This window comes from Somniosus microcephalus, unplaced genomic scaffold (assembly GCF_052327205.1).
Source record: "Somniosus microcephalus isolate GS21.2 unplaced genomic scaffold, FLI_Smic_1.0 unresolved_chr5, whole genome shotgun sequence".
NCBI lineage: Eukaryota > Metazoa > Chordata > Chondrichthyes > Squaliformes > Somniosidae > Somniosus > Somniosus microcephalus.
Genome location: NW_028225183.1, coordinates 31639323 through 31659289, shown reverse-complemented (window position 1 = coordinate 31659289; position 19967 = coordinate 31639323). Strand labels below are relative to the sequence as shown.

The 19967-nt window shown below is 44.9% G+C and overlaps 1 protein-coding gene across 1 annotated transcript; it reads right to left on the bottom strand.

Moving 5' to 3' along the window:
• Positions 1 to 4029: 4029 nt before the first annotated feature.
• On the bottom strand, positions 4030 to 15011 carry LOC147087789 (putative G protein-coupled receptor 139). Its single transcript, XM_085977837.1, has 2 exons — positions 14910 to 15011; positions 4030 to 4999 (listed from the first exon to the last, which is right to left on the bottom strand). Exons 1-2 carry the CDS (start codon positions 14974 to 14976, stop codon positions 4089 to 4091), a joined length of 978 nt encoding a protein of 325 aa, XP_085833963.1. The 5' UTR covers positions 14977 to 15011; the 3' UTR covers positions 4030 to 4088.
• Between the last annotated feature and the right edge of the window lie 4956 nt (positions 15012 to 19967).

Here is a 19967-nt window from a genome sequence, read left to right as displayed (position 1 = left end):
CGACACAATCATGGCCGTCTGTATGTAACACAAACATGGCCACCTGTTGGTGACACAAACATCGCCGTCTGTAGGTGAAACAAACACAGCCGTCTGTTGGTGACACAAATATGGTTGTCATTAGGTGAGGCAAACATTGCCGTCTGTAGGTGACACAAACATGGGCATCTGTAGATGACACAAGCATGGCCGTCTGCAGGTGACACAAACATGGCCGTCTGTAGATGACACAAACATCGCCATCTGTAGGATACACAAACACAGCTGCCTGAGTGTGTCACAAACATGGTTGTCAGTAGGTGATAAAAGCACAGTCATCTGTAGGTGACACAAACACGGCCGTCTGTTGCTGATACAAACATGGCCGTCTGTAGGTGACACAATCCTGGCCGCCTGTAGGTGACGCAAACATGGCTGTCATTAGGTGAAACAAATGCGGCCATCTGTAGGTGATGCAATAACAGCCCTCTGTCGCTGACACAAAATTCGCCGGCTGTAGGTGACACTGTGATGGCCGTCTGTCGGTGACGCAAACAGGGCCATTTGTAGCTGACACAAACCAAGCTGTCTGTAAGTGACACAAACCTGACAGTCTGTAGCTGACGCAAACAGGGCTGTCCGTAGGTGACACCAGCATGGCCGTCTGAAGATGACACAAAATGACAGACTGTATGTGATGCAAAATTGGCCATCTGTAGGTGGCACTATCAAGGCCGCCTTGAGGTGACACAAACATGGCTGTTTCTAGGTGACATCAACATGGCGGGCTTCGGTGATATTAACATGGCCTTATGTAGGTGACGCAAGCATGGCAGTCTGTATGTCACACAAACATAGCAGTCTGTAGGTGATACAAACATGGCCATTTGTAAGTGACACAAACAAGGCCATCTGTAGGCGACACAAACATGGCCGTCAGCAGGTGACACAAACATGGCCGTCTGTAGGTGACACAAACATGGCCATCTGTAGGTGACACAAACACAGCTATCTGTAATTGATAAAAACATGGCTGTCAGTAGGTGACACAAACATGGGCTTCTGTAGGTGACACAAACATTGTTTTAGTAGGTGATACACAATGGCCATCTGTAGGTGACACAATCAGGGCCGTCTGTAGGTGATTCAAACATGGCCGTCTGTAGTTGACACAAACATGGCCGGCTCTATATGACACAATCTTTGCCGTCTGTAGGTGGCACAAACACCGCCGTCTGTAGGTGACACACACATGGCTGTCAGTAGGTGACACAAACATGGCCGTCTGTAGGTGACACAAATATGACCGTCTGTAGATGACACAATCGTGGTTGTCAGTAGGTGAGACAAATACGGCTGGCAGTATGTGAGACATTGATGTCCGTTTGTAGGTGATTCAAAAAGGGCCATCTGTAGGTGATACAAACATGGCCGTCTGTAGGTGATGCAAACACAGCCGTCAGTAGGTGATACCAACATGGCTGTCTGTAGGTGATTCAAACATGGCCGTCTGTAGGTGACAAAAACATGGCCGGCTGTACGTGATACAAACATGGCTGTCTGTAAATGTCACAAACATGGCCGTTTATAGGTGACACAAACATGGCAGTCTGTAGATGGCACAAACATGTCCGTCTGTAGATGACACAAACATGTCCGTCTGTAGATGACACAAACATGGCCATCTGTAGGTGACACAAGCATTGTTTTAGTAGGCGAATCAAACATGGCCGTCTGTAGGTGACACAAACATGGCCTTCTGTAGGTGGCACAAACATTGTTTTCGTAGGTGATTCAAAAATGCAGTCTGTAGATGACACAAACATGGCCATCTGTAGGTGATGCAAACATGGCCATTCGTAAGTGACACAAGCAAGGCCGTCTGTAGGTGATACAAACATGCCATTCTGTAGGTGACATTAACATGGTTGTTAGTAGGCGATAGAAACAAGGCTGGCCGTAGGTGACACAAACATGGCAGTCTGTAGGTGATACAAACAAGCCCGTATGTAGATGCCACAAACATGGCCGCCTGTAGGAGATTCAAATATGGCCATCTGTAGGTGACATAAACATGGCAGTCTATAGATGACACAAACATGGCCGTCTGTAGGTGACACAAACATGGCCATCACTAGGTGATTCAAATATGGCCGTCTCTAGGTGATTCAAATATGGCCGTCTGTAGGAGAAACAAACATGGCCGGAAATTGATGACACAATCATGACCGTCTGTAGCTGATAAAATCATGGCCAGCTGCTGGTGACACAGGCATTGTTGTCAGTAGGTGAGGGAAACAGTTTGTATGTGACGCAAAGATGTCAATCTGTAGCTGACAAAAACCTGGCTGTCTGTAGGTGACATAAACATGGCCGTCTGTAGGTGCCACAAATATGGTCGTCTGTAGGTGACACAAACTTGGCCGTCTGTAGGAGGCATAAACATGGCCATCAGTATGTGACACAAATATATGACCGTCTGTAGGTGACACAAACATGGCCGTCTGTAGGAGACATAAACATGGCCATCAGTATGTGACACAAATATATGACCGTCTGTAGGTGGCACAAATCTGGCCGTCTGTAGGTAACACAAACATGGCCGTTTGTAGATGACACAAACATGGCCGTCTGTAGGTCATACAACCAAGACCTCTGCAAGTGTCTTACACATAGCGGTCTGCAGGTCACAGAAACATGGCTGTTTGTAGCTTACACAAATATAACCATCTGTAAGTGACACAAATTTGGCCTTCTGTAGGTGACAGAAACACGGTCGCCTGTAGGTCACAGAGAAACGGTCGTCTGCAGGTGACACAAAGACGCCGGCTGTTGTTAACACTAACCTGGCCGTCTATAGGTGATACAAACTTGGCCGCCAGCTGTTGCCTTTTGCCCTGTGGTGGATGACGCCACAATCATGTCAGTGATTGGTGCTTTTTGAACACGGATTCCGGCTCCAGCCCCACGCCCAATGTGTGCCGCGTGTGACTCCTGACCCGAGGCTGCAAAACCACTTTGGGACGTTCCAAGTTTGTGACAGGCGGTAAATAAATTGATATTTCCAACTTTCTTTTACAATAAAACATTTACTTTCCTAGCTATCAATAGTTCAGAAGAAAATGACCAATTTCATGTCAAATCAAATCAAATCAATAATCTTTATTCTTAATTCTTCAAAACTCACAAAGTAACTTGGACAAAAAGAACAAAGTAATACCACATTACTGTTAGAATACAGCAGGGCCAGGCACTAGTTATCCACTCAGTGACTGCCCGGAGTACAGAGTGAGATCAGAGGCTGAAAATTACTTACCAGAAGTGTGGAATATGAACAGCAAAAAAAAATTCAGTACACATTAAATAACAACATGTAAAATAAATTGAAGGTTGTTCTAATTGGTTGGCTAAAATTTGCTGTTACAGATCCCCCAACAGATACAACAAAAACAACTTTCTGTCTATACATTGCAAATCGATGTAGGAGCAGGAAGTTCTGTGACAGTTCAGGGACGGGAATCTACTTCTTACACTTATTGCTGCCAACAAACTGCAGCTGTCAATCTTCGGCACTAGGCTCTGGGATCCACCCCTATACATTACTGGCTCTCTACCGCACCTTTGTTCTGTAACCTCCTGTGAAGCACCTTGGGATCATTAACTCCGTTAAAGACGCTGTATAAATGTAAGATGTTTTTGCTGAGAGGCTGAGATGAGGTGGACCCAATGGAAGGAATCTCGTGAGGAGCACAATAAGCAGCACAGACTAGTTGGGCCGAATATCCGGTTTCAGTGCTGCTTAATCTTTTAATATAAGCACCAGAACTACCGCTCAGCTCTGCCTGCCTTCCTATTGACGTTGCTCTTACTCTGGAAGCTGCAAGTGAAATGATGCACTAAATATGCAAAAAGCTAGTGGTCCTGTCCCGAAAGACAAGGTGAGAACTCTCAGTCAGAAATGTTGCTGCGTTCTAAAAAAAAGTGCTTGCCCCGCCGATGGTTCTATTTTCAGATCACCAGTGATTCCTGATGTAATACAATTGATGGCATTCTGGGGTAAGTATTAGATTTATGGGCTGGAAACACTGGGACCCGAATCTGGGCTGCGCTCAGTTGTTCTGCTTCTTAATTAATTGAATAATTGAGGCAACCGGATATTTCCCCGCACTCTTCAACTGCTCTCTGAACTTGGACTGGGTCACCCCATAAATAAATGTGTTTGTGCAGCAACTTAAATTCTGCAGCATATATCCGACTTCATTAAAGATAGATATAGAATCATTGTGATAATTGGAATCTACACCTCTAATGTAATAGTATATGAAATATATTACATATACCGACCACAGAAGTATGAAGCTGCCAGATATGGTGAAGAGTAAAATCACAGACTTCCTTCTGCTCTCCATCTCTGGGTCACTGCGATTCTCTCCCTTGCTCTCACCCCTCAGTACCTTACGGACTCGACTGGCCACTAAAATGTGTCTGACTGTCAGAGCGTTGAGCAACAAAATGAAAGCGAATGGGAGCAATGGAGTTAAAATTGTGTCAAGCCAGTCATATTCGACCCAACCGGGCTCAGAATAATAGCTTGGTTTTACGTAACAGTACCATGGCACATTGTCGATTATCTCTCCTGGTTTAAATATAAAGTAGAAGGGAACGTTTTTTAAACAGAGCAGAATGCAGGTTGTTGCCAGAACCACAGTCGCAGTTTTCTCAGTGCAATATTTTGTTTTCAGATTCTGGCAACAAATGGCCACAAATCGATCGAAGGTGAAAGTGACGGTGAACCAGACAGAACAGTCTGTAGCTGCACCGACCAGGACAGTGCGAACACTACACACAGGAGTGATGTCCAGGAAACACATTGGGAAATAATACCAATTGATCTGGTTCAGTATGACCTCAGTGATGATGACCAGTAGATCTGCCGCTGCCATCGCCACCAGATAGCGAGTGGTGCAGGTGGAGAGCCCACACTTTCCCCGGGACAGGATCACAATCGCCACTAAATTAACTGAAAAAAAGAGCAGGGAAAAGAGAATGCAAACTACTGATCAAACATTCTCCGTATCTGGGCCCAGAGAATATGGGCCGTATTTTATAACCAAGAACGGGTTGCTTTTTAGTCGGGTCAGAGATTATCAGGTTTAAATCTCCATCCGACCACAGCCCGCCTCCAGACCACCTGCTTCCGAGTTTAACAGATAAATCGGACCACCATCCTGGCTCGTGATTGGACCGCCCCCGGATTTGCAGAACCCTTCCCGTGTTCGGGGATCAGATCACACCCTGGTATTGGACAGCCATCACCCCCCGGGGCCGGGGGATCGGAAAAAAAACCAGGATCGGCCACCCAGCATCTCAGGGCCATGGACTTGGTCCTGCGATCTTCTCCAGATTCCTCCCCCTCCGACTGAAACCCAAGCTGGCCAATCCCGCTGACTTCATGCAGGGAAGCTGTCAACGACAAAACTATAACCTGCCTACCGAACCCGCTTGGTCGATATCAAAAGCACAATATTAAGAATGCTGTAACTCTGATAAATACAGATAATGATGTGGACACACATCAAGTCAGGCATCATCTGTGGAGAGAGAAACAGTGTTAACATTTAAGTTCGACTATCTTTCATCAGAACTGAAACATATTAGATATTAACAGTTTTAAAGCAATGATAGAGCCAGAGAAAAGTAGGGGAGGGGAGGAAAGAACAATTGAGAGGTCTATGCTCGGGTGGAGGGCAGAAGTGATCCAGGAATAAAATGGATAATTGGTCAAGGGAGATAGGACAATTAAAGAAATAAAAGATTGGACCAGATCAGGAATAAATGGCTGTAGCAGAATAACAGAGGGGGAGGCAAGGACGGAAAATCTGTAAAAGAGGAGAAGGTTCCAGTGGCCAGGGAATCTGGCAGAGAATGGTGGCTGGACCTCAGATATACGCACCAGCCTTCATCCTGCCCAAGACTGGTGTGCCCGCACTCTTCCAGCCACCACATCAAGCTCACGGCTAGCTGGTCAGAGACAAGGGCTACCTGCTCTCCATCTGGTTCATGACTCCCCTCTGCAGACCCAACGCCCCTGCCCAGCAGTCATATAATGAGCGCCATGCTGCCACCAGGAACATTATCGAGCAGACCATCTGCATGCTGATGCAACAGTTCCACTGCCTTGACCGATCGGGAGGAGCCCTCCAGTATTTGCTGGAGCGGGTGTCACATTTCCTGATGTTTGCTGCATGCGCCACAACTTGGGAGCCCAGCCCTTGCCACCTGGGATTACGGGAGCACCTCAGGAGGAGGAAGAGGGTGAGGAGGATGTGGAGGAGGAGTTCGAGGAGGAAGAGGAGGATGAGGACCACGAGGAGGTAGACGAGGAGGAGGAGCAACAGGAGAGAGGGAGGAGACATCCACTCTGTCAGCCTTCCAGAAGGGCGGTCCGTGACCAACTCAAATAACTGACATACGAATGAAGTATACCACAGATCTCCATTGCTCACCACATCACCATCTTTACTTCAGGCCATATCACAGCGCAAAGAAGAAGTGAGAGACACCACTCAAGGATCAAAAGTTAATGAATAAATTTATGAATAATCAGTGAACACATACTTAATAAAAATGAATTAACTATTCACGCCTGTGCAGTCGCTGGGTGCTTCTCGTTACTGTGTATTTGCCCACGCCAGTGCTCCTACGATGTTTTGACCTAGTGGCTGCAGCAGGACTGGTGGAAGGCTGCTGAGATTCCCTGCGGGATACTTAAGATGGTCTTGAAGAGCGACTCAACCAGCTCTGGGCCTGGAAGGGCCAGCTAGAGACTGCACCACCTCAGCACGGGCGGCAGTTGTCTCGGCTGGCTGGATGACAGGCAAAGGCTTAGTGGCATTTGTGGGAGCAGGAATGTTGTGATTCTGGAGAAGACAGCAGGTTCCTGCTCCACTGATGCACTGACACTCTCCCGGGGCAGCACCACATCATCCCAAGAAATCTGTTGGAACACAGATTGTTGACCTGCTGAGATATCGTGAAAGCTCTGGTCGACAGTGATAGACTCAGCCACGATGGCAGCTGTCAGAGCTGAGACTGCATGGCACCTGTCTGAGTTTGGATACCACCAAGAAAACACTGCATTACAGCACTAAACGTTGTGTCACTTCTGCCTGTGCTGCAATGGAAGCTGCCAGCTTGCCATTCACAGGCGTCTTCGGGTCTGGGACTCAAGGTCTCTCTGGGAATCTACCATTCCTTGCAGACTGGAAATGATGGGATACAAGGTGTGTGGAAAGCATTGTGCAAGTTTTTGGGCGGACTCCTCCATGCTCTTTATCATTGCCGATGTGATTTCGGGCAACCTTGCTATTGCACCTATCATCTCCCTGTGCATGCCCATCACCATTCTTCTAGCAGCCTCACCATCGAGGTCCTGATCTGAATCCTGTGCAGCCGAACTCCCAGTCGAACTCGCCCTCCTGGGAGATGGGCCCCGAGCTACCCTTTCCCCCTTACCTTGCTGCAGCCCACTCGTCACCGGTGCCTTCCCTTCTGCAGATCCGGCGACTATACTAGCCTGTAAAGAAGGAGTAGTGCCAGTGTCTGAGCTGGTGCCTAAGGGAGAGAGAGGCAATGACTCGGTGTGTTCTTCCTCCTCCTCTTCTTCCACCTCGCTCTGTAGAGTGCCCTCAGGGACAGGCTGCTCAGCTGCTTGCTCATTACTTTAAATCTTACTGGCACAAGAGTCATGCTAAGGTGAGGGGAGGGGACAGAAGGGGAGAAATGCATGCATACAGTCTGATTAGGGGGAATGTGTGAATGGCTTGTGGCGTGAGGGGGAAGAGGGATGTTGGAAGAAGGATTAGGATAGAATATACCGTTGTTGTACCCAAGGGGGTCAACGTCGCCGGGGGCCACGGCATCCACCACCTGGCGCCCAATAATCTGCAGCACTCGTTTCTCCAGCGCAGACAGTGGTTAGGTGTCGACTTGGACACCGCATGCGCGCTACTGCCCCCTCCTGTTCTGAACGACCTTGGAAAGGAAGGAAAGGAAAGGAAAGTGTGTGAGTGATTGTGGAACAATGTGATTGGCTGATGTGCTTGCCATCGGTGTATAGGTGTCTTTGTGTGCAAGGTGTGAGATGTGGCTGTGAGTGTTGGTAGATAGATTTTGTTGGTGGTTGAGTGCTGCGGGTGTGGTGCTTTTCGTGGAGTGTGAAGATTGGTTCAGATGGCGGTACATAGATTTGTAGAAGCATTCACTCACCCTGTCCACGCAAGTGAAGTCGCTAAATTTCTTCCTGCACTTTGTGCGGATCCAGGGGATGACAGTTCTGCCCAAGACGTGCTGCGCTACTTCCCTACCCATGGTGCAGAAGGCTTCTGGCGAGGGCCTTCTGCCACTTGCTGGGTAGTGCACCGCCATCCATCTCTCCACAGCGAACACCAATGCCTCCAATGTTTAATCGCAGAATCTGCAGGCACTCTCCCTGGGGCATGAATCTGCAATGACTACAGCTGCTTTAGTCCTCCAACTCCTTTTCCTTGACCTGCTGAAGCTTGCTGAGGCAGCTGCACAGCCAGCCATGCTGAGAATGAAGTTCTGCAGCATCAATGATCCTTCCCTTCCAGAACAAGAAAAAGCCTGCGGCAATCATGACTTGTGATTAGAGTGCTACTGATATTGGTCCACCCTTTGAGTGTAACGCCAATGAGCTTGTGGTTAAAAACTTGAAATAGATTTCCAATCATTTATTTGAGCATTGTGCATGAATGTTGCATGCTCGCTAAAGCATTAGCGCCTGACACTAATTCTCCAACTTTTCTAATGCTACAGCCCATTCCTAGGCTATGATGAATTTCTAGCCCTCTGAATCATAGATAAGAACTGATCTGTCAAACATTAATCAGTTTCCGAAGTGCAATAATCAAAAACCACAGCCTAATATTCATCCTGACTAGTAGACAGATAATGAAATTCAGCACTCATGACCCACAGGCTTACAGGAACGTGTTGGGGGAAGGGGAATATTCAGCACTAAAACAACTGAAGTGCTTACAGTAACTACTCTTAGTGTAAGAAAAGTATTTAAACCTGTTTCTGTTCTTGCAGCTCAATATCAATGCATTTCACTTCATACGCGTTTTTAAAACATCTTTACCCAAAAGCAAAAATATTCTCTTTCGCCATCAATTTCGAACATAGGATTTAGGAGCAGGAGTCGGCCACTCGGCCCTTCGAGCCTGCTGCGCCATTAAATAAGATCATGGCTCATCCGATTAGTCCACATTCCCGCACACCCCCGATAACCTTTCGCCCCCTTGCTAACCGAGAATCTATCTACCTCTGCCTTAAAAATATTCAAAGACTCTGCATCCACCGCCCTTTGAGAGAAAACATTTCTCCTCATTTCCATCTTAAATGGGTGACCCCTTATTTTTAAATAGTGACCCCTAGTTCTAGATTCTCGCAGAAGAGGAAACACCCTCGCCACATCCACCCTGTCCAGACCCCTCAGGATCGTATATGTTTCAATCAAGTCACCTCTTACTTTTCCGAACTCCATCGGATACAAGCGAAGACTGCACAAACTTTTCTCATAAGACAACCCGCCCATTCCAGGTTTTGGTCTAGCAAACCTTCTCTGAACTGCTTCCAACGCATTTACATCCTTCCTTAAATAAGGAGACCAATACTGTACACAGTCCTCCAGGTGTGGTCTCACCAATGCCCTGTGTAACTGTAGCTTAACCTCCCTACTTTTGTATTCAATTCACAGAATCACAGAAACCTCACAGTGCAGATAGAGGCCATTTCGGCCCATCGAGCCTGCACCGACACATATCCCACCCGATCCCCGTAACCCCTGCACCAATACATATCCCACCCTATCCCAATAACCCCACGTATTTAATCCCCCTAACAGTAAGGGTCAATTTTTATCATAGCCAATCATCCTAACCCGCACATCTTTGGACTGTGGGAGGAAACCGGAGCAACCGGAGAAAACCCACGCAAACACGGGGAGAATGTGCAAACTCCACACAGACAGTCACCCGAGGCCGGAGTCGAACCCGGGTCTCTGGCGCTGTGAGGCAACAGTGCTAACCACTATGCCACCGTGCTGCCCTCGCAATAAATTATAACATTCTATTAGCTTGCCTAATTACTTGCTGCACCTTTTGCGCTTCATGGACTAGGACATCCAAATCCCTCTGCATCTCAGAACTCTGAAATCTCTCACCATCTAGATATTATGCTTCTTTTTTATTCTTCCTGCCAAAATGAACAACTTCACATTTTCCCACATTATGCTCCATTTGCCAGATCTTTGCCCTCTCACTTATCCTATCTATATCCCTTTATGGCCTTCTAATGTCCTCTTCACAATGTATCGTCATACCTAACTTTGTGGCATTCGCAAATTTAGCAACAATACGATCGGTCCCTTCATCCAAGTCATTTATACAAATGTACAATGTTGAAGCCCAGCACTGATCCCTGTGGCACACCACTGGTTACATCTTGCCAATCAGAAAATGACCCATTTATGCCTACTCGCTGTTTCCAGTTAGCTAGCCAATCTTGTATCCATGCCAATATGTTACCCCCTACAATATGAGCTTTTCTTTTCTGCAATAACCTTTGATGTGGCACCTTAACAAATGCCTTCTGGAAATCTAAGGACAGTACTTCCACAGTTTCCCCTTTATCCACAGCACATGTTACTTCCTCAAACAACTCCAATAAATTTGTTAAACATGATTTCCCTTGCACAAAACCATGTTGACTATGCCTGATTACTTTGAATTTTTCGAAGTGCCCTGCTACAACACCTTTAATAATCGTTTCTAACATCTTTCCTACGACAGATGGTAAGCTAGCTGGCCTGTAGTTTCCTGCTTTCAGTCTCCCTTCCATTTTGAATAAAGTTACATTCGCTATTTCCCAATCTAATGGAACCTTCCCCGAATCTAGGGAAATTAAAAAAATTAAACTCAACGCATCAACTATCTCACTAGCCACTTCTTTTAAGTCCCTAGGATGAAGTCAATCAGGCCCGCGGACTTGATAGACCGCATCTCCAACAATTTGCTCAGTACCACTTCCCTGGTGATTATAATTATCTTGATTTCCTCCCTCCCTTCCATTTCCTGATTTCAGCTATTTCTGGGATTTTAGTTGTATCCGCTATAGTGGAGACCGGTGCAAAATACCTGTTCAATTCAACAGCCATCTCCTTATTATCCATTATTAATTCCCCAGCCTCACTTTTTATAGGACCAATGCTAACTTTGTTAAATCTTTTCTTTTATAAATATCTATAAAAACTTCTACTATCTTTTTTTATATTTCTAGCTGGCTTTCACTCGTACACTAATTTTTCTCTCCTTATTAATCTTTTAGTCATTCTTTGCAGTTTTTTACATTCTGTCCAATCCTGCCACCCATCTTTGCGCAAGTTTCAGCTTTTTCTTTAAGTTTAATATTGTCTTAAAAATTTTAGTTAACCACGGATGGTGGTTCCTCCCCTTGATATTTTCCTTTCTCGTTCGATTGCATATATTGTGTGTATTTTGAAACATCCCCTTAATTGTCTGCCACTACAACTCTATTGATCTATCCCTTAACCTAATTTGCCAGTTCACTTTAACTAGCTCTGCTTTCATGCACTCTTAAATGTCCTTATGTAAGCTTAAATTACAAGTCTTGGACCCACTCTTTTCTCTGTCAAACTGATTGTAAAATTCAATCATATTATGATCGCTGCTACGTAGGGGCGCCTTCGCTATGAGGTCATTGATTAATACTATCTCCTTGCAGAACACCAGGTCTAATTTAGCCTGCTCTCTGGTTGGCTCCAGAACGTGATTTTGTAAGAAACTATCCAGAAAACATTCCAAGAACTCTTCATCGATGCCAACTTTGCCCGTCTGATTTTTCCAGTCTATATGCAGTTTAAAATCCCCTGATTATTGCTGAACCCTTCTGAGAAGCTCCCATTATTTCTTCCTTTATACTCCATCCTACCATGTGGTTACTGTTAGCTGGCCGGTACACCACTCCCACAAGTGACTTCTTGCATTTATCAGTTCTCATCTCTACCCAAACCGCTTCTACATCCTGGTTTCCTGAACTTAAGTCATCACTCTCTATAGTGCTAATACCATCATTAATTAACAGATCCACCCTTCCAACTTTTACCACCTTCCTGGCCTTCCTAAATATCATGTACACTTCAATATTCAGGTCCCAATCTACATAACCCTGCAGCCATGTTTCTGTAATGGCTATCAAATCAGATTTATTTATTTCTATTTGCGCTTTCAGTTCATCTGCTTTGTTTCGCATGCTAATTCCGTTCAGATGCAGTGCCTTTAGTTTTGTCTTTATATTACTTTTGTAACCTCTAGCCTTATCTGTTGATTTACTCTTAGCTGTGTACTCTCTATAATTTCTGTCACTGTCTGTTTAACATTTTCCACGTTAATATCTTTTTCTATTGCCTTGTCTCTAATCTTTAAATTACAACATCTTCCCTAATTTGATCCCATGCCCCCAATATTTAGTTTAAAGCCCTCGCTACTACCCTAATTATACGACTCGCCAGAACACTGGTCCAAGCACAGTGCAGGTGATGACCGACCCAAATATAGATATCCTACTTTCCCCACTACTGGTGCCAGTGCCCTAGGAATTGAAACCAATTTCTCCCACACCAGGCTTTCAGCCACGCATTCATCACTCTTATTTTATTTACGCTATGGCAATTTGCTCGTAGCTCGGGTAATAATGCAGATATTGTTACCCTTGATGTTCTGCTTTTTAGCTTAACCCCTAGCTGCTCATACTCTCTCAGCAGAACCTCTTTCCTAGTATTACCTATATCGTTGGCACCTACATTGACCACGACCACTGGCTCCTCCCCCTCACCCTGCAAGTTCCTGTCCAGCCCAGAGCAGATGTCCCGAACCCTGTCACCGGGCAGGCAACACAGCTGTCTGTAATCTCACTCTTGGCCGCAGCGAACTGTTTTTATTCCCTGACTATGCTGTCCCAAATTACTGCTACATTCCTATTAACTACCCCCGCTTGAATGGCTTCCTGTATCTCGGTGCCATGGTCAGTTTGCTCATCCATCCTGCAGCCACCACGTTCATCCATACTTTTCGCAAGAAGCTCAAACCTGTTGGACAATTGCAAAGGCTGAGGCTCCTCCACGTCCTGGATCCCCATACCTGCCTCACTCGCAGTCACATACTCATGCCCTGGACCACTGACCAAATCAGAAGACACTATCCTAAGGGGTGTGACTGCCTCCTGGAATAAAGTGGCCAGGTAACTTTCCCCCTCCCTGATGCATCGCAGTTTCTGCACCTCGGCCTCCAGCTCATCAACTCTGAGCCGAAGCTCCTCGAGCCGCAGACACTTACCGCAGATGTGCTCATCCTGGATCACGCATCCAGTAGCTCCCACGTACTGCAGTCGCCACACATCACCTGCCCTGCATTAATTATAGAGGTTTAATTACTTTATTTTTATTAATTAATAAACGATACTACTTTTAATAAGATTTGTTACTGATACAAATTAGTACTATTGAAACCTTACAATTACTAATAAATGTTCTTGGCTTTAAATGATAAGGGCAGTGAGCAAAATACTCACCAACCAATCCCTTAACCTTTTTCCTGTGATGTCACCTTTTATTTTTATCCAAATGCGGGGAGCGGGAGCGGGGTGGTGCCACTGAGCCGAACGTCCGCTGGTTCTCCGTACCCTCTTGTAAAGCTTTGTAACTCCTGCTCTCCTGGAAGCTGACAAAGATAGAAAAAGAAAGTAACAGCTCCCTCCCCGAACTCCCTCTCTCACCAAACTCGCAGCTCTACACTCTGTTCCGAGCTGCACTTCATAAAACAAATGGAGGGGAGAAATCAGTCACCTAAAATAGTGATTACAAAGTCGAACTGAATTCTTCCACGCCAGTTAGTGATCTACACTCAGTAAAATTCTACAGTGAGAGATACTCCAAGTAATACATATTCACTGGGGTCAGGTGTTCCACTCCGGTTAGTGACCCACACTCAGTAAAAGTCTACAGTGAGAGGTACTCCAAGTAATACATAGTCACTGGGGTCAGGTGTTCCACTCTGGTTAGTGATCCACACTCAGTAAAATTCTACAGTGAGAGATACTCCAAGTAATACATAGTCACTGAGGTCAGGTGTTCCACTCTGGTTAGTGATCCACACTCATTAAAATTCTACAGTGAGAGATACTCCAAGTAATCCATAGTCACTGGGGTCAGGTGTTCCACTCCAGTTAGTGACCCACACTCAGTAAAATTCTACAGTGTGAGATACTCCAAGTAATCCATAGTCACTGGGGTCAGGTGTTCCACTGTGGTTAGTGACCCACACTCAGTAAAATTCTACAGTGAGAGATACTCCAAGTAATCCATAGTCACTGGGGTCAGGTGTTCCACTCTGGTTAGTGACCCACACTCAGTAAAATTCTACAGTGAGAGATACTCCAAGTAATACATAGTCACTGGGGTCAGGTGTTGCACTCTGGTTAGTGACCCACACTTAGTACAATTTTACAGGGACAGACCATTGCACTAACACCTTTTCTCAGAGACATTTCCCGGAATGAGGACTGATTTAACTGTACATCATATTCCACTAACGGCAATAACTTGATCATTCAGAGAGCCTGTGAGCTACAAACAGGTATATTTTCAGTTCAGGAAATGGCATTAAACAGGTTGTGTCAAGACACTAGACTTAACGAAATTACCAAACACTGATCGCACGTCTGTAAAACTATGTCCACTAGACGAGCATGTAACATTATCAGCCAGAGAGCTAAAGCAGAGATCAGCTCACTTACAGATTTACACAACTTCAATGGTTATTATCACTTACCAGGAACTCCAATGACGGCAAGGATCATGTAATATATTTTCTGGACACTCTCAAATGTGTGATACATTTTCTGTGTGAAGCGATGTGTCCGTGCTGCAGGCAATCTCTCTGAATTATACTCTGAGCCGAATCCCACAGCCTTTCATTTATACACTGCGCGATCTCCACGGGGAGATTGAGGTTGCAACATTGTTAAAAGGTTGAACAAACAAGTTACGACAGCCAAGTTAATTCCCTGTTATAATGGAATATATTTAGCGCTGAGTTTTAAATTGAAAACCCCAAAGACTTGAGAATTCTGATCATATTAATTAACCAATGGAAATTGCAAGCTGTGTTCTCCCAGCACTAGGTTTGTTGTTTCAAACACCTTCAGTGCATCTCATATCTCATATTGTTTCTGTGATGTCCTTCATGCTGTTGTGCTCATTCAGTAATCAAACTGCAAATGCTAGAGTGCCCTCTCAGTGCAGCACTCTGGGCTGGGGCTGCGCTCTTAATTTTCCCATGTCCTAAACGACCAGTACCTCTCAAACCAATATATACGCTAAAGCTAATGAATCTATTAAACCAAATAAAAATAAAATATCTAATAAAGCGCATCAAACTAATACAGCCCCTCAAGCTATTACAGCCTCTCAAACTAATACAGTACGCTAATATAATAAAGCACCACAAACTAAGACAGCCTCTGAAACTAATACAGGATCTCAAACTAATATAGACCCTCAAACTAATACAGACCCTCAAACTAATACAGACCCTCAAACTAATACAGCCCCTCAAACTAATAAAGCCCCTCAAAATAATACAGCCCCTCAAACCAATACAGCCCCTCAAACCAATACAGCACCTCAAACTAATACAGCCCCTCAAACTAATAAAACCCCTCAAAATAGTACAGCCCCTCAAACCAATACAGCCCCTCAAACCAATACAGCACCTCAAACTAATACAGCCCCTCAAACTAATACAGCCCCTCAAACTAATACAGCACCTCAAACTAATACAGCCCCTCAAACTAATAAAGTCCCTCAAACTAATACAGCCCCTCAAACTAATAAAGTCCCTCAAACTAATACAGCCCCTCAAACGAATACAGCCCCTCAAACGAATACAGCCCCTCAAACGAATACAGCCCCTCAAACTAATACAGCCCCTCAAACTAATAAAACCCCTCAAAATAATACAGCCCCTCAAACCAATACAGCCCCTCAAACCAATACAGCACCTCAAACTAATACAGCCCCTCAAACTAATACAGCCCCTCAAACTAATACAGCACCTCAAACTAATACAGCCCCTCAAACTAATAAAGTCCCTCAAACTAACACAGCCCCTCAAACTAATAAAGTCGCTCAAACTAATACAGCCCCTCAAACGAATACAGCCCCTCAAACGAATACAGCCCCTCAAACGAATACAGCCCCTCAAACGAATACAGCCCCTCAAACGAATACAGCCGCTCAAACTAATAGAGAACCTCAAACTAATAGAGAACCTCAAACTAATAGAGAACCTCAAACTAATAGAGCAACGGAAGGCAAAGGGCATGATCAAGAGGGGCAAAATAGCTTACGAAAACAAGCTGGCGGAAAATATAAAAACTAACTCCAAAAGCTTTTATAAATATATCAAAAGGAAAAGACTGGTGAAAACCAAAGTTGGTCCATTGCAGTCAGATACGGGGGAATATATAATGGGAAATAAGGAAATGGCAGATCAACTAAATGCATACTTTGGGTCAGTCTTTACGAAGGAAGACACAAAAAACCTCCCTGGGATATCGGGAAAAATAGGGACATTGGCAAAGGAGGAACTGACGCAAATCAATATCTCTAAGGATATGGTGTTAAGGAAGCTAAAGGGATTGAAGGTGGACAAATCCCCAGGGCCTGATAACATGCATCCTAGGGTACTGAAGGAGGTGGCCCTAGAGATAGCGGATGCACTAAGGATGATTTTTCAGAATTCATTAGACTCGGGAACAGTGCCGATGGATTGGAGGGTAGCTAACGTTACCCCACTATTCAAAAAGGGGGGTAGGGAAAAAGCAGGTAATTACAGACCTGTAAGCCTTACATCAGTTGTGGGCAAAATGCTGGAGTCCATCATTAAGGATGAAATAGCGGAGCACTTAGCAAATGGGGACAGGATAGGACAGAGTCAACATGGATTTACAAAGGGTAAATCGTGCTTGACTAATCTATTGGAATTTTTTGAGGGAGTAACTGGTAGAATAGATGGGGGAGAGCCAGTAGATGTGGTGTACCTGGACTTCCAAAAGGCCTTCGATAAGGTCCCACATAAAAGATTAGCATGGAAAATTGAGGCTCATGGGATAAAGGGGAAAGTTTTGGCATGGATAGGGAACTGGCTGTCAGATAGAAAACAGAGAGTTGGAATAAACGGCTCATTTTCTGAATGGCAGGCAGTAACAAGTGGGGTACCACAGGGATCTGTCCTGGGCCCCCAGCTGTTCACAATTTACATTAATGACCTGGATCAGGGAGTCGGATGCAGCATTTCCAAATTTGCAGACGACACTAAACTAGGAGGTGGGGTGGGCTCAGAGGAAGAGACCAGGAAGCTCCAGAGCGATTTGGACAGACTGGGCGATTGGGCGGATAAATGGCAGATGCACTATAATGTGGACAAGTGCGAAGTTATCCACCTTGGGTGCAGGAACGGGAGGGCAAATTATTATTTAAATGGCAATAGATTGGGAGAGGGGGAAGTACAGAGAGACCTGGGTGTTCTTGTACACCAGTCACTGAAGGCGAGCATGCAGGTGCAACAGGCGGTCAAGAAGGCAAACGGTATGCTGGCCTTCATAGCAAAAGGGTTAGAATACAGGAACAGGGATACCTTGCTGCAGCTGTACAGGGCACTGGTGAGACCACACCTCGAGTACTGTGTACAGTTTTGGTCGCCTCATCTGAGGAAGGATGTTCTTGCCATGGAGGGGGTGCAGCGGCGATTCACCAGGCTGATACCAGGAATGGCGGGAATGACCTATGAGGAGAGACTATGTAGTTTAGGGATGTACACACTGGAGTTTAGAAGATTGAGAGGGGACCTCATAGAAGTGTATAAAATTCTGACAGGTCTAGACAGACTGGATGCAGAAGGAATGTTTCCCTTGGCGGGTGAGAACAGAACTAGAGGACATAATTTAAGGATAAGGGCTAAACCATTTAGGACAGAGATGAGGGGGAATTTCTTCACTCAGAGAGTGGTGAACCTGTGGAACTCATTGCCACAGAGGGCAGTGTACGCCAGCTCATTAAATATATTTAAGAGGGAATTAGATATATTTCTACGGGCAAAAGGGGTTAAGGGTTACGGAGAGAAGGCGGGGACGGGATACTGAATTAAAGGATCAGCCATGATCTCATTAAATGGCGGAGCAGGCACGAAGGGCCGAATGGCCTACTCCTGCTCCTATCTTCTATGTATCTATGTATCTATGTAACCTCAAACTAATAGAGAACCTCAAACTAATAGAGAACCTCAAACTAATGGAGAAGCTCAAACTAATGCAGCACCGCAACCCAATGTAGCACATGAAATTAATACAGCACCTCAAACCAATACAGATCAACACCATCCAGTTAAAAGGATCCTGATTGATAAGCATGCAATTCACCACCTTAATCATTCAACGTGGCTGCAATTTGGCTGTGGGGCAATGTAGCTATTGGTTATGATACTGGATTGGTAATCCCGAGGCCTGACTAATGATCCGGAGACATGAGTTCAGATCTCCACCACGGCAGCTGGGGAATTTGAATGAAGTGAATGAATATAAAAAATGCATACTATCTACAAGCTTCACTGCAGCAACTCGTCAAGGCTTCTTCCACTCCATCTCCCAAGCCAAAACCTCTACCACCTTGGCAGACAATGGCAGCAGACGCATGGGAGAACCACCTCCAATTTCCCATCCAAGTCACATAACATCCTGACTTGGAAATATCGCCATTGACTCATTGCCGCTGTGCCAAAATCCTGCTACTCCCTGCCTAACGGCACTGTGGGAGTACACTCACAACACCGATTGCAGCAGTCCAGGATGTTAGCTCACCACCACCTTCTCAAGGGCAATTGAGGAGTGGCAATAAAGGATTGTCTTCCCAGCGACATCCACAACTCATTGAGGTATAGCTTAAATAACTCGATCAATTAAATAAAACTGGCCACTTCACATCAACAAAATTGAACAGAAACTGGCCGCACGAGCAGATTCTAACCAATCACCCTGTAACTGACCAAATGACAACTACCTGATCGTTCACCAATAAACTAAACAAAATAACCACAGTCTGACTGAAATCGTAGAAACTCTCCACAAGAAAACAATCTGACCGATATCCCAGAAACTGTTCAACTGACTAAGATTTGGTCCTGTGTAAAGAGACATGATTAATTAAAAATGTCCTAGTAAAGGACCCCTTGGAATGAGTGACCATAACATGGTTGAATTCCATATTCAAGTAGAGGGTGAGAAGGTTGGATCTCAAACAAGCGTGCTGAGCTTGAATAAAGGAGACTATGAAGGTATGAGAGCGGAACTGATTAGAGTGGACTGGGAAAATAGATTAGAGGGTAAGACGGTACATGATCAGTGGTGTACATTTAAGGAGTTATTTTACAACTTGCAAAAAAAATATATTCCACTGAGGAAAACAGGGTGTAAAAGAAAAGATCGCCATCTGTGGCTAAGTAAAGTAATTAAGGATAGTATCCGACTAAAAACAAGGGCATATAAGGTAGCCAAATCTAGTTGGAGGATAGAAGATTGTGAAGTCTTTAAAAGGCAGCAAAAAATAACTAAAAGATTGATTAAGAAAGGGAAAATAGATTATGAAAGTAAATTAGCAAAAAATATAAAAACAGATAACAAAAGTTTCTATAGTTATATTAAAAGAAACAGTGTGGCTAAAGTAAATTTTGGTCCCTTAGAGGATGAGACCGGGAAATTTATGGTGGGAAACATGGAGATGGCAAAAACGTTGTACAAATATTTTGTATCAGTCTTTACGGTAGAGGATACAA

What these genes read in the sequence shown, in the direction of transcription:
- LOC147087789 (XM_085977837.1), bottom strand. Translation starts at nt 14,976, where the DNA reads ATGTATCACACATTTGAGAGTGTCCAGAAAATATATTACATGATCCTT. An exon ending in TGCCGTCATTGGAGTTCCTG is followed by an intron (nt 5,000 to 14,909) that starts GTAAGTGATAAT and finishes TCTTTTTTTCAG; the next exon opens with TTAATTTAGTGGCGATTGTG.